General features: G+C 35.2%; 1 protein-coding gene and 1 long non-coding RNA gene across 2 annotated transcripts; both read right to left on the reverse strand.

Annotated features, from left to right (window-relative positions):
- Window positions 1-418: 418 nt before the first annotated feature.
- On the reverse strand, window positions 419-5,588 carry LOC113081018 (NACHT, LRR and PYD domains-containing protein 3-like). The gene is made up of 9 exons (XM_026253081.1): window positions 5,545-5,588; window positions 3,267-5,021; window positions 3,025-3,189; window positions 2,810-2,926; window positions 2,523-2,696; window positions 2,261-2,431; window positions 1,490-1,660; window positions 1,245-1,412; window positions 419-1,145 (listed from the first exon to the last, which is right to left on the reverse strand). Exons 1-9 carry the CDS (start codon window positions 5,586-5,588, stop codon window positions 1,001-1,003), a joined length of 2,910 nt encoding a protein of 969 aa, XP_026108866.1. The 3' UTR covers window positions 419-1,000.
- Window positions 5,589-6,478: 890 nt separating this feature from the next.
- On the reverse strand, window positions 6,479-7,672 carry LOC113081020 (uncharacterized). The gene is made up of 3 exons (XR_003282068.1): window positions 7,573-7,672; window positions 6,772-6,882; window positions 6,479-6,523 (listed from the first exon to the last, which is right to left on the reverse strand). It is a non-coding gene; the product is annotated as an uncharacterized LOC113081020 (long non-coding RNA).
- Between the last annotated feature and the right edge of the window lie 8,134 nt (window positions 7,673-15,806).

A 15,806-nucleotide genomic window follows, 5' to 3' on the forward strand; every position in this document is an offset into this window, starting at 1 on the left:
TCTCCTCATTGATCGATGACTGACCTTCCAGGTGTCAATGGCAGCCCTTTCTGATAGCAGAGCAGACTGAAGATGTATCTTTTAAAGGTTTTTATCATCCTAATAAGAGCGCTGCATAATGGAGTGGAGCAGATCAATGCAATAATTTCAGATATTAATGAGGTTAACTCTAGAAAAAGTGTTTTCGGTTCAAAACCTCTCTTTCTAAAAAAAAAAAACACACAAAACAAACAAACAACAACAACAACAAAAAAACACTGTGAACCTAACTCTAAGCTGTAACATGTTGTGATGTTGTCTTGTTTTTCATCGCAGTGAAGTAATGCATTTCCGTGAATGCTGCTTTTGTTTTACCAGAGACATGTTTCATTTACATTTTTTTTTCATTTAGCAGAAGATTTTATATAAGGGAGTAAAAAGCTTTAGCCTGTTTAATCAGATCATCACATTAATCTCTCCTCTCTCAGATTACAGTGGACTGAGTTTGTGAATATATATATTCTTTATAATTTTGACCCACACAATGTATTGTTGACTATTGCTACAAATATATACAATGCTATACAAATATACCCATGCTACTTACGAAAGGGTTTGGATCCGTTTTAATGTATTCTTTATATTTATATTTCTCTTTCTGGCTTTGACTTTCTGCCTTTTGATTACAGATTCACATTTCATCTTGACCCCTCGTCATTCAGATCTCTACTTCTGGATCATCAACTTTGTGAGTTTTCCTAAATGCACTTTTCACAGCATGATTAATATTCTCTGACATGGATGAAGGTTTATGTACAGTATGTATACTTGTAAATGTATTATGTTTATTACATACAGTATGTTTATAAACCTATATATTGATAAAACTTTACAAGGTTCTATTAGTTAACATTAATGTATTTACTAGAAATTAGCAATACATTTCTTACAACATTAATCTTTATGTAAATTAATAAAATAATACAGCTGTAAATTGATAGTTGATGTCTTCTTAGGTCCCTTAAATAATATTACCAATCAATTTAAAGTCTGATTCTTCCAGATCATTCTCCAGCAGATCGAGTTCTTTAAGGCGGGAAGGATTTGATTTCAGAGCTTCAGTTAGTGACATCACACCTTCATGAGTAATACTACAGTTGGACAACCTGAAGGGAGCAGAGTGGGTTTGTTACACAGGTATTATTGCTGTTTTGAATGGCTTTAGAACTGATTTTGCACTACATATCATTTTTCCTAACATTTACCTCAGCTTCTCTAGTTTACAGCAAGGATTCTGCAGTCCGACACAGAGCTTCTTCACTCCTGAGTCCTGCAGATCATTAATACTGAGATCCAGATCTGTCAGATGGCAGGAACTGAGAGCTGAAGCCAGACCAGCACAACTTTTCTCTGTGATTCCACATTTGTCCATCCTGAGAAAGAAATTAATTGTAATATATATCATTACAACTTCAAATATTAATGTTTCCACTGATTTCTACATCTTTACCTCAGTGTTTTCAGTCTACAGTTTGGATGATGAAGAACAGTTGATAGCAGCTCCATTCCATCATCTTCAGGTCTGTTGTTGCCCACATCCAGTTCTCTCAGCTGAGAGTTTGACCTCAAAGCTGAAGTAAGGGATCCAAAGCCTTCTGCTTTAAATTTGCAATATGAAAGCCTATCGAAAAGAATGACAAACATTCTTCAATCTGCAATGTATTGTATTGATTGGATACAGTGATATAGGTGTTAACTGTCATACAGGGCTTTAAAGAGCAGAAACTTTCAAGGATAGAAAAGCATTCTTATGAATTGTACGTTGTTGTTGTTGTTTTTTTTTCATGGAGATCACTCAAAAAAAAAATAAAAAAATAAATGGTGCCTTTTAAAAATAATGGTTTAATCTTTCGGATGTTGTGTGTGTTTCAAAAAAAGGTGCATTTCTCAATTTCCTTTGCAGGGCTTTGTTATTGTGGTGGGACATGAGGAAAAGTTGCTTTTAATGACATTAAAATAATATACATATGTTTGCGTTTAGGGTTATACATGATACGATTGAGGGTAATGGTTAATGGTTAATGGCCATGTTTGTCACACTGGTCTGAATATTGGACAGTGAGTACAGTAATCTTAATGCTTGTTCTACGTTTTCTATGATTTTATGTCACTGTAACTTTGCTCTTTAATGTTCAGCTGTAACTCTTATAAACAGAACACAAATGGTGCATTGAATAATGTTGTTTATTGGTGGATTTGTTGTCATTGAGAATAATCTTGCCTCAGGGTCTCCAGTTTACAGTGAGGATGATGAAGTCCAACAGATAACAACATCACACCAGAGTCCTGGAGCTCATTCTTGCTTAGAGACAGTTCTTTCAGGTTTGAATCTGTTTGTATTACTGAAGCCAATGCTGCACAACCTTTCTGTGTTATATTACAATTATTTAACCTGTTGATGAAGCAGTGAAAGTCATTATTAACTTCAAATAAGGTTTCAGAATTCAGCATACAGTATGTGCTTCTGTTATGCTCTGACGTACTTGAGTATTTCTAATGAGCAATGAGCTTTGTCCAGAGAAGCACAGATATGGGTCACTCCGGAGTCTCCTATATTATTCCAGCTCAGATCCAGCACTTTCAGATGTGAAGGGTTTAAACTCAGAGCTGAACTCAGGAAAACACAGCCTGCTTCTGTTACTGCACAGTTCTTCAGACTAACAGACAAGAGAATGTGTTTCTCAATATAACAACAAAAATGCTTGCAACACAATTTGCATGACAAGGGCTCATTTAAAATTCTCTTTTATGTTTAGTTCAAAGAACTTACTTCAGAGACTCCAGTCTAGACTCTGCGTCCTGTAGTCCAGCTGTGAGACTTGCAATATCCTCAAACAAACGCTGATTGCTTGGATGATATGGCCTACTGCTGAACCATTGCGGAATTCTGAAGTGACAGAAACAATTCATTAAATATCTCCATATGTAAACAGTGTGTTTATAATACAGTGTTGTAATATTAAACTTTGCTCCATAGGTGCGCACAATTGTTTTGCACGGTTTGATTCCTTTGGTCCAGCACAGAGTATTTCTACTCCTGAGTCCTGCAGGTTGTTGTGGCTCAGATCCAGCTCTCTTACATTGGAATGTGAAGACAAAAGTGTAGACAGCTTTAAACATCCCATTTCTGTGATATTACAGTTACACATCCTGGAAGAGCAAGGGTTTTTGTTATTGTATATTAACATTTTTGCATTCACATATAATAAATTATTAAAATTACTCACCAAGCTTTTGTAGACAGCCTGATCACAGGATACAGCCAGCTTATGAATGCATCTGATCTGCCATATTTATGTAGTTCAAACTCATCAAAGTTCTCATTTGATGTCATTAAAATAAACAAAAGAGCCAAGCCAAGTTCCTGGGACTGGATATCTTCGCTAACTTTTCCAGAGGCAATGTACTTTTGGATTTCATCACTTAGTGAATGATCATTAAGTTCATTTAGACAGTGGAACATAAGGATGCTCTTATCTGGACAATTTATTACAATCATTTCCTTGAGATACTCAACAGTTTCCGCTGTGTCCTGGGCGATGATAGATCTTTTCTTCAAAAACCTTTCTAGAAGAGCCTGATTTGACTCCACCGAAAGTCCCATGAGAAAGCGAAGAAAGAGATCGAGATGTCCATTATTACTGTCTAAAGCCTTATCAATTGCACATTTGAGTATGATTGACACTGTCTTGGCTTCACCTTCAACAAGCACATTTTTGCTGATGTTGTGAAAGGAGAGTATCACATATAGAGCTGCTAGATGTTCCTGAACGCTGAGATGAACAAAGCAGAAGACTTTCCCCTGATACCAGCCAAACTCCTCTCTGAAGATCTGAGTGCACAATCCTGAGTACACTGATGCTTCTGTCACATCAATGCCACACTCTCTCAGGTCTTCCTCATAGAAGATCAGGTTTCCCTTGTCCAGTTGCACATATGCCAGTTTCCCCAATTTGAAGATCATCTCCATATCCTTGTCCTCCTTCTCAGGATACTTTGTGTCTTTGATGCTAATCTGTGCCATCAGGAAGTGTGTGTACATCTGAGTGAGAGTCTTGGGAATCTCTCTACTCCCTTCTTGACTTAACATCTTCTCCAGAACAGCGGCTGAGATCCAGCAGAACACTGGGATGTGGCACATGATGTAGAGGCTCCTTGATGACTTCAGGTGTGAGATGATCCTGTCGGCCAGACTCTGATCACTGATTCTCTTCCTGAAGTATTCCTCCTTCTGTGGCTGATTGAAGCCTCGTACCTCTGTCACTCGATGGACACACTCAGAGGGGATGAGATCAGCTGCTGCTGGTCTGGAGGTGATCCAGATGAGAGCAGAGGGAAGCAGATTCCCCACAATGAGGTTCATCAGCAGCTCGTCCACTGAGGCTGGTTCACTTGCATCACACAACCTCACATCACTCTGAAAATTGAGAGACAGGCGACACTCATCCAGACCATCAAAGATAAACAACACTTTATATTCTTCACTGGATATTTCCATTTCTTTGGTTTCAGGGAAAAAGACATGAAGAAGATCTGAAAGACTGAGTGTTTTGTCCTTCATCAGATTGATTTCTCTGAAAGGAAGTGGAAATATGAGCTGGACGTCCTGATTCTCTTTCCCTTCAGCCCAGTCCAGGATCAACTTCTGCACAGAAACTGTTTTTCCAATGCCAGCGACTCCCTTTGTCAGCACAGTTCTGATGGGTCTGTCTTGTCCAGGTAAAGCTCTAAAAATGTCATTGCATTTAATTGGTGTAGTTACTCCTGTTGCACTTTTTAATGTTTTTTCTATCCTTTTAATTTCATGCTCATTATTGATCTCTCCATTCCCACCATCGATGATGCAGAGCTCTGTGTAGATTTCATTCAGAAGTGTTGGGTTTCCCTGCTTTGCCAGTCCTTCAAAAATGTAGAGATGCTTCAATTTCATATTATATTTTAATCTTTGTTGGATTTCTTGATCAGGATTTTGTGCATCATCTCTGTAAAAACAAATAATGAGCAAATGATAAAAAATACAGAGTCTATGGCCTATGCAGGCTCTATAATTGAGTGTGAACTTGAAACTTTTTTAAACTTTTCTTATTGAATATTAAAGTATTGTGCAAGGCGCACATTTCTGTAATATCAATGTTTTGTGGTTAATTTAATTAGAATAGTTTTATTCTAATGAACACTGTATTTGAACAAATTACAAACACAACCAAATATATAGTTACGATTCCCCTACCTAAGCAAATACATTACTCCATCAAATGTGGTTAATTAACTTTTTTTTATTTCTCAGTTTTCAAAAATGTATTATGTAAAAGATAAGTATGTTGTTGCATGAAGCTGGAGATACTGTCATCTGTTGCTGAAACCATGCAAATCATCTTTATTTGAAAAAAAATAATCATTTTCTATTTTTGTTCACTGTGATTGACATGGTGAGTCATCAGACCCCCTGAAGTGGACCTTCTTAGCATGAATGAACTTTAACAGGTGAACAGAATTAAACCTCACCTCTGATGTGGTAGATTTATGTCATCTCTACGCTGAATTGGCATTTGTATTGCACTAGGATCAGGCGAATTCAATGTCTCTAGGAACTCTAGGAAACTAAAAAACAGTAACACAGTCACTCCCACAAGTCACATTGGTTGGTTAAATTTTACTATACTCTTCTCAAACGGCATCTGAAATACAACTGTTTGCAATGTTACACTACTGCAGTACACATTATAGTGTTGCGCATAATTGAGCTAATGAATGCAACTGTCAGTCAGTCAGAGGCATTTAGATTTGTCAGTTTTGTCAGTGACTCAATTTGCACTCGCAAATTCTCTCATCATAAACAACAAAGTGGAGAAGTACGTATTATGTAAGACAATTAATTAATGATATTTGTCAGCCAATGGTCCATCAGAGGCTGGGATAAAGTGGCTAGTAACTTTGGAAAACCATTCATCCCAGACAGCAAGCAGTTTTGGCCCAGATCTGGCCCACATCTGACCACATCATGGATTTCATGCGGGCTGGATCTGGGCCAAAACTGCTTGCTGTCTGGGCACCACAGTGTTTGGTGAGCAAAAACGTTAATTTCAAGCTCTGGTTAAATCTTTATTCATTCAGCCTGAATGAGACTGCGGTTAAACCAGTGTTTAATGAAGACATTTCTGTGTGGAGTTCTGTGGAGCATTCAGCAAATTGGAAAATGAGTGAAAATGGGTGAAAAATATGTATAGTTTTGATTTGAGAACTAAAGTAGTGGTTTGAGATGAACAGAATTAGATTTAGATTTAGAACGTTCACAAAAATAATAAAAAAATATTAATCACTGTAGTGCTACATTTATCACAGCAAAAACAAATTAAAAGGGGAATGAATTTACCTTTGGTCAAGCAGTGAATGTCCACCTTTTAACTGAATTGGTATTTTCATTGATTTTTCACTTTTCAGGGACCAAACACTGGGATCAGGAGAATATGGTCTTGTCTTAGAACTGGGAGTTATATTGAAAAAAATGAAAATTATGAAATTATATGAAAAGGAAACATAATCAGTCTCACCATAGATTCAAATGGTTATTTTCTAGCATATATATATATATATATATATATATATATATATATATATATATATATATATATATATATATATATATATATATATATTTTTTTTTTTTTTTTTTTTCTTTCTTTTTTTTAAGAAAAATAGAATTTGCAAGTAAATATAAGTTACAGTATTTACCTTTGATCAGATACAAAATCTCCATCCTTTAACTGAATTGGTATTTTCATTGATTTATCACTTTTCATTGACAAAACACTCAGATCAGGGTAATGTGATCTTTCCTCAGAACTGGAAGTTATAATAAAAATTATGAAAAAAAAAAAATTTAAATTTGTCTCACCATACATTAAAATGTTTATTTTTATGGACTCAATATAATGGCACATACATACGCAAAAAAATTAAGTGTTACTGTAGCTCAATTGGTAGAGCATTTCACTATCAATTGCAAGGTTGGGGGTTCGATTCCCCGGGAACACATGATAAGTAAAAATTTATAGCCTGAATGTACTGTAAGTTGCTTTGGATAAAAGCGTCTGCTAAATGCATAACTTTAAAGTTAGGTGACGAGAAGTGAGATGCGCAGAAAAGTGAAGCGCAAAGGGAGAATGGCATCGGTAGCTCAAACTAGACTGAAACACAAAATAAAAGCAGCATTGCAAATAAATTAGTAGAAATGGTGAAATGCTGTTTCATTTATGTTTTGCAATTCTTTATTTTTGTTTGCAAAAAGCAAAATTCTTTTCCTAAATACTTTAATTTTAGTTTGCAAAACTTTATTTTCTTTTGCAAAACTTAATTTTTTGCATATATATGCAGCATTATATTGACTCCATACTCATCACCTAACTTTAACTCTTGTGTTTGTAACCAGTGCCCTAATTAACTTAGGGCCAGGCGCCTGCACCCAATGAAAAAAGATCGCCTCAAAACATTTCAGGAGAATTTGCAAGGAAATATAAGTTGCACTGTATTTACCTTTGATCAGATGCAAAAACTCCATTCTTTAACTGAATTGGTATTTTCATTGATTTGTCACTTTTCAGGGACCAAACACTGTGATCAGGAGAATATGGTCTTGTCTTAGCACTGGGAGTTATATTAAAAAAAATATGAAAATTATGAAATTACATGGAAAAAATAACATAAACAGTATCACCATAGATTAATATGATTATTTTCTAGCATATAAAAAAGAAAAACATTTTAAGAAAAATAGAATTTGCAAGCAAATATAAGTTACAGTGCATTTACCTTTGATCAGATGCAAAATCTCCATCCTTTAACTGAATTGGTATTTTCATTGATTTATCACTTTTCATGGACAAAACACTGGGGACAGGTGAATCTGATCTCTCCTCAGAACTGAAAAACAATGTAAGAAAAAAAACAAAAACAATTAATCAACAAAGTATTTTAATATATAATAAGTTTATTGTTATGTTCAAGTAAATAAAAAAACTATTTGCAACATTCTACTATGGAATGAAAAGTAACACAGGTTGTAAGACACATTCAAATCCAAATGTAACTGGATTTACCTTTGGTTAAACAGACGCTCTTCAGTTTTTAACTGAATTGGTATTTTCATTGATTTGTCACTCTTCATGGATAAAACACTGAGTACAGGGGAATGTGATCGCTCTCGTTTAACGCTGTCAGATACAACACAATACATCATAGTTCTAAGCATTTCAACATCAACTTCACTCAAATTATATCAAGCCTATCAATGCAGTTTGTAATAACATGTATTTAACTGTGCCATATGGGTTACAAGCAGAATTCAATCTCCAACTTTAAACTGAGCTAGACTTTGCTTTAATCGATCACCATATACATATAATGTATTTGCTTCATTAAAATAATATTTTATTTAAATGTACATAAATTAGATACATGTAAAAATATATCACAAATATTTCTCTTACCTTTTGTCTCTGTTGCAAGTGTTGTGATTGTCTGTGTCTTCAGCCATCTTTACTGATTATGGTTTCCTAACTGCTCAACAGATTTATTCTGAAGTTTATGCCCATCATATAAAGAAAAAAGAAAGAAAAAACATTTTTACTCTCTCAAAGGCTTTACGAAAGGAAGAGAATGAGGAAGAAAAACATTAAAGGAAAACCCCACCTGTAACTGGTTAGACTGGTTCATGAGAAGTTGGTTAAATAAGGTTGTGTAAGGCTTTTGGATGTTTAACAGTGTCTGACTAAACATAAATACACAAATTTTGTAATCATAAAATTACTTTTAATAAGTAGAATCATAATGTTTATTTTGTGCTTTTTCTGACATTTAAACTCTTGAATACTTTCTGCAAATAATAGGATACAACTAAACAAAATCAGAGTAGATAGTGCCTGATGTATTCAAAGTCCTTACTCTTGAACTCAATATGACTGATCATGAATAATGTAATCTATCAATCATTCTCTCACTCTGTGCAGTTGTGCTTACCATATTTGCTCTGGATTATTCTCTCCAGATGATGGTGCTTTCAGTTTTCTCACGGCTTACCTGCTGTGTGAAGGAGGAGCGAAATCTTCACAGAAACTGACAGGTTTGAACAGATGGAGCAGATACTGAGCTATTGTATAAATACTAGATGAGCAACATTATCAAGTGACAAATGAATTTGCACCAGCGCATGGTAAAGTTTGAATGAGAACCAGTGCTGTAAAGAATAAATAATATTTTGGTTTAGAACTTGTTTGGGTATTAGATAAGTTTTGTTAATCTACTGAAGTGTTTTTAAGAATTTGAAACTGATTCATTGTTAGTCAATATTAACCTTCTGGTTGTGTTTGGGTCAAATTGACTCGAAGAAGATTCCCCATGACGTAGCATCGTCATTGAATAGTAATACAGCAGGGTTCACCAGTATAGGGTACTCAATAATTTTTGATAATACAGTACATACTGCTTCCCAAACTTTCTTTGATCTTATCACATTCCCACATCATGTGGAATAAGGTTCTAAGTTGTTGATCAGAACAGTTATTGCAGTAGGGGCTGAATGAAGAGTAATTCCGCTGTTTTTTTAGGGTGATACAATAAGTTCTGTGACAGAAGTTAAAATGAATCAGTTGGGGATTTGGATTTCTTGGAGTCTATAATAAATTCAAATGAGTTTTGAGCTGATGTCAGTTTTAAGTTTACCTCTAATCAGGACCTCACATTCTTACATTATTATTGACAATCAAGTCCAAGGCTTACTGAAGTAAATGGTAGTAAAAGCCAAATTACCAGTGTACTCATTGTCAGGTTTGCCACTGAATAATATTGTTGAATTGCTTAATAATAATATACCAAATATTAAAGTCAAAAGTGGATCAGTACAGTACGACTCCCTTTATTATTCACTTTGGTGGAGCTGTGTTCCGAACAACTTGAAGTCTTCAGCAGATGGTCTCGTGTGTGACAAATGGTTTTGAATTGTAACTCTGTTGGCGAAGATGTTAGACAACTCACCGTACTTCACTTTTTTCTTGCTCGGCTTCGTCCATGTGCATATTTTCTCAGTGCATGCCTGTCCTTCTCTCTTGTCAATAACAGTCAAAACAGTGTACATCAGTTCTGCAGCTTGGGAACAAACAACTCAACCCTGCCACGCATGGACATCTTGCTTTTGTGTACAGAGCCTGGGAATGACTGACCTGTTACGTAAAAAAAATAGCTAGTAAAAATGTAGAATGGAGCGAAAACTTTACAATAGATGGGAAACAGATTGCTCCCTCATGACGTTCTGTAAACTGTACAACAGAACCCAGTGTTAAAACAGAGAGCAAACACTTATATCTGGAACATTAGAATACTGCAGGCTATTCAGTTTGTGGTCACTTCCAGGAATTCATTGCGGGCTAAAGAACATAATTTTTAGGGATCACCTGTATAGTTATGTAGATGAAATATTTATAGTTGTACAATAAATGTGACATGTAAAAATTTAAACCTATAAAAGTATTTGTATGATAGCAGTTATTGTAAAGTGTAATGAATAATGAAATACTTAGTCTGTGCTTTTTAATAATTTTTATTTTTAACTATACTTCTGCTTTAAAAAAAAAAAAAGAATTTTTTTTTATTTTTTTTTTATATATGTATATACTGTTTATAGATTGCAATGTTACTATGTATTGTGATTAACACTTTTTTTGTCCATAATATATTACTAGATGCTTACATTCACTTTATTTGTTTAAACCAAATACAAAATACCAAGATATAGGCAATCATATACCGCAAATCAGACAACAAATTGAGAGATATGATTTTTTCCTCATATCGCTCCCAGCCCTGTGCAGAAGTGTACTGGAGTTTAATTAAAGTGTACTGTAGATTTTCTCTCTTTTTTAAAATAGCATAAAAACAACTTTATAGCAAAAAAATATAAATAAACAAACAACAGGTACGGTAAACTGTAAACCATAAACTGTTTACTTTAAACATTAATGCAATCAAGAGTATTACGGAGAATTGTTTAAGTATTTAAAAAAGACAATATTAATGGAAAGAGTTTGAAGATTTGAATTTTGTATTTATATTTAAAATGTCTTGTTTATTTTATAATTATTGTTCGTTCTTCTTCTATAATAGTTTAGATAATTCAGCTGAACCGTGTACAGTTCACAATCCAGACCAGTAGGTGGAGGTCATGCGTCTTTAACCTGAACAACTCAAGAGACGAAGATGATCTGCGCGCCGAAGTAAGTCAAACTAATGTTTTGTTGTTTGCGTAATTTTATTTCTCAAATTGGAGACTAGAAGACAAGTCGTCTGATCAGTAGGAGGAAAAGCGCGTTATGGCTCTGGTTTAAAAACAGCGGCTGGATTTGAAAAGCTGTTCGTGGATTTGTTGTGTTAATAACATTCCTGTAAATTACCTTTCAATCCAAACTGTGATACTACCTGGCATCTTATGCTGCGTTCCAGGCAACCTGTAACCCGCTTTTTCTCCAACCTTAAACCCCTGAAAGTACACTGGAACGGCAGTTAAACTCGTGCCTTCCCACCAGTGAACTAGATCGATGTACTCCGAGTTCCGAGTTCTGACGTCACATAGCCCGCGAAACAACAATTGCAGCCCCTACGAATAATACTGCCTTCGGATGCAGAGTTTATGCGAGTGGTACACGTTGAAAAAACTATTTTAGGACAATGTAACGTTGCAAAATTTTAAAAGTGATTTTCCTCAAGACTTTTTTGCACCCTCATATTCCACATATTTTCCAAATAGCTGTACCTCGGCCAAACATTGTCCTATCCTAACAAAAATCCTATCCTATCCTAAAAATTATTTATTCAGCTTTCGAATTATGCATATGTCAAACAATGCATTGTCACAACATAGAAGTAAACTTGTTTATTCTAATGTCTGTTCCAGACCAGGCACGGCTTGTCTATGGGCAAAATATGAATTCAAAACACAAACCTCGATATAAACTGAATCAATAAATTGTAAATGTGTTCCGTATTCTGCAACAAATGTGTTTTGGATTTTTTAAGTTATCCATCTAAATGTTCAGAAAAATCAGTCAACGGTGAAAATCAATAGTAGATTTAATTTTAAGTCCAGCAGTTTAACACTATATTTAACGTGTTCGTTTATGCCCAATTTTAAAGTATTCAAAAACGCTAAGTTCATATATTTTGAGTACAGTTGAATTGAACTGATGCATCAGTCCTACAGTGCTCCAGAACGCACACCTCATGATGAGCTCGACGCACTGCCACAGAAACAAGAATGAGATGCGTTATAACATAACCGTGGCATTAAACTCAGTTAGTGAGGGCTCATTTAATATATTGCACATATATAGGGCACTCAGTTTTCTTGTTAAAGTGAAATGAAATGAAATACCTTATATCTACAGACAATGTACGTCTGTTTATGGATGGAGACTTTGTAATGGCCAAAACTCTTTATTTTGCTTGAATCACATTATACTCCAGAGTGCATGAAAATGTATGAGGAGCGTTTTGCCGTGGACCAGCCATTAAATGTGCGGGACACCAACTCATCGTTTTCTGTCTCTTTCATTTCATGGATTTAACGAGTTATCCGAGTCATAGCGGACAACTTCAGTGACTACAGGCTTTAATCCTCCTCCTGTGTGTGAAATGCGGTGCTGAAGTGAATTAGCTGGGCAGTTTGATAGCCGAATTATAATAAACCGCCTAATAGTTATTATTAGGGATGCATGATCATGATTTTTCATGGCAGATTCGGATACCGATTTTTTTTTTTTTTTACAAGCAAACTGACCGATTCCGATTTCCTTTTTTTTTTTAAGCAACAAAAAATGTAAACAATTGAAAACAATAACCATCTGAAATAAACAGCAGTAACTGCACAGTAAGTAGCCTACAATCAGTACAAACATAGATGATACAGACATCAGCCTTTAGCTTTTGTTTTGGATTTGGGTTGAAACTACAGAGAAATGGCCTTAAATTATAACATTAACTGTAGCCATGTGAAATTAAAGGCATTAACTGCATAGTTCTACAGTCCAAACAACACAATCATCACACAGTCAATAAGATGTTTCTTAATCAGCATTCAGTATTTTAGTTTTTACATTTGGTTTTAAATTTAAACAAAGGTCTTTACCAGTGAGACTAAATAAAAGTATGCTATATAAACACATTATTCCAAAATGTTAAAATCAAATGTTGGTGGGAATAAAACAAAGATGCAAAGTGTTTCATTCATCCAATAAAAAAAAAAATAGGGTTATATTCACATCTATATATTTTTCTACTTGAGCCAATGAAAAATAAAAAAACTATTGTTGGGATTTTCATGGATCTGTGTTGAAAAAGGGAAAGTTCTGACAGTTTTTGTCTGTACACAAATATTTTATACTTTTTTTTTTAATGATTCAATTAATTTTCATCTTCATACTGATTTCATTTTAGGCCTGATGAAAAAGAAAGAAGAAAGACGAGATCTGAAAGAAGTGGATGAGAAATATCAGGATCAGAAAGCTCCTGGTGTCAATGAAGAAAAATCAGGAACTTGCAGCATTAAAAAATCAGAAGTTAAAAAAAAGCCTTTCAGCTGCTCTCAGTGTGGAAAGAGTTTTACACGGAAAGATAACCTGAAGAGTCATTTGGTAACACACTCTTAAGAAAAACCTTTCAGATGCTCTCAGTGTGGAAACACTTTCACGTGTAACAGAAATCTTAAGGATCACATGTTAATTCATGCTGGGATAAAGCCTTTCAGCTGCTCTGAGTGTGGAAAGAGTTTCACGTTTAAAGTAAGCATTAATAGGCACATGTTAATTCATACTGGGATAAAGTCTTTCAGCTGCTCTCAGTGTGGAAATAGTTTTACACAGAAGGAACACCTTAAGAGTCATTTGGTAATTCACTCTTCAGAAAAACCTTTCAGTTGCTCTCAGTGTGGAAGTACTTTTGCATGTAAAGCAAACCTTAATAAGCACCTGTTAATTCATACTTGGATAAAGACTTTCAGTTTCTCTGAGTGTGGAAAGAGTTTTACAAAGAAATCATTGTTTAATAAGCATATGTCAATTCATGCTGGGCTACAGTCTTTAAGCTGTTCTCAGTGTGGAAAGAGTTTCACACATAAAACAAGCTTAAAGTATCATGTTAGTTCATGCTGGGATAAAGTCTTTCAGCTGCTCTCAGTGTGGAAAGAGTTTTACAATGAAAGAACAACTTAAGCATCATTTGGTAACTCACTCTTCAGAAAAACCTTTCAGCTGTTCTCAGGGTGGAAACACTTTCAAACATAAAGCAAGCCTTGAAAAACACATGTTAATTCATGCTGGGATAAAGCCTTTCACCTGCTCTCAGTGTGGAAAGAGTTATACACAGAAATCAGGCCTAAATAGGCACTTGTTAATTCATGCTGGGAAAAAGCCTTTCTCCTGCTCTCATTGTGGAAAGAGTTTTACACAGAAAACTCACCTTAAGAAGCATTTGTTAACTCACACTTCATAAAAGCCTTTCACCTGCTCTCAGTGTGGAAAATCTTTTGTCACATAAAGGATACCTTGAGGATTACGTTAAAGTGGACATTGAATGCCTATTTTCCACAAGTTTATATGATTCTTTAGGGTCTTAAAGGTGTCATATGATGAAATTTCACATTTTCCTTTCTCTTTTTAGTGTAACAAGCTCTTGGTGCATCAAGAAGATCTGTTAAGTTGCAAAGACCAAAGTCTCAAATCCAAAGAGAGATCCTTTATAAAGTTAAGGTTCAACCACACTCCCTTAAATCGTCTAGTTCTACCACACCGCCACATCTCTACATCACTACATGGGAAGAATTGCATTACACAGACCCAAAGGTTCATGCAAAGATAGAAGGCACAACTTTTATTCTCTCTGTTGCCGCAGTTGCCATGTTGTGGAGTTGAAGGGAAACTCTGTTTGGCCTTCCAAAAGAGGACATGACTAGAAATCAGTGGTTAAGTTGCATTTCAACACTGTTCCAGAACAGTCCAACCCAAATATTCAGTTTGTTCTAAGCATTTAATGGAGGCGACTCCATCACAATATTAGGACATTTAAAATACCATATGACCTGCTCTTTAAACACTCTTCAAAGTGTCCTGATGCCTGCTGTTACTCAACCACCATGAGAAGACGAGCCGTCTAGTCTCAACAGATTTTCTTTCTTTCTTCTACATCAGTTTATTTTCTTTTCCTGTTGAGAGTTTTGTGTTCTAAGTTTTGCCGCAAAGCTATGTCAGATGTTGTCTGCACCAACTTTAAAACTTCAACCAGCGTACACGACTCCACACCATCCTTCAGCCAACGCCCATGACATCACTTCCAATGACTACTGAACTCCAGGCAATCAATAACCTACAGAAGCCCCTTTCTGCAGCCATATAAAATTAATTCCTTTAAAACAAAGGCAACACAAGTACAACCTCCAGATCCTTGCTGCTTTATTAATTAAAGGCTATTCAGTAATTTCCTATATTGATATAAATATGGGATTTCACATTTTCACTCTCTTAAACTCATTCTTCCCTCTCTTTGTTTCTGCAACTTGTGTGAATGTGCATGAATGTGTTTGTTAGATTAATTTACATGTCTTTTTGATTTATCCAACAAAGTTTTATGTACATTGAAAATGAGTAGTATCTTTTTTTTTTGTGCTTACAATTTAATGTCTTAACTGCTGATCCTGTAGCCTGACTACGTCAGACTTCGTACTAATTGCC

Source organism: Carassius auratus, unplaced genomic scaffold, assembly GCF_003368295.1.
Source record: "Carassius auratus strain Wakin unplaced genomic scaffold, ASM336829v1 scaf_tig00032822, whole genome shotgun sequence".
In the NCBI taxonomy this organism is placed as follows: Eukaryota; Metazoa; Chordata; class Actinopteri; order Cypriniformes; family Cyprinidae; genus Carassius; species Carassius auratus.

Coding starts and splice junctions, on each gene's coding strand:
- LOC113081018 (XM_026253081.1), bottom strand. CDS start 5,588: ATGCCAATTCAGCGTAGAGATGACATAAATCTACCACATCAGAG. Junction 2,697..2,809: donor TCTAGACTGGAGTCTCTGAA/GTAAGTTCTTTG, acceptor CTTGTCTGTTAG/TCTGAAGAACTGTGCAGTAA. Junction 1,413..1,489: donor TGTAGACTGAAAACACTGAG/GTAAAGATGTAG, acceptor TTTCTTTCTCAG/GATGGACAAATGTGGAATCA.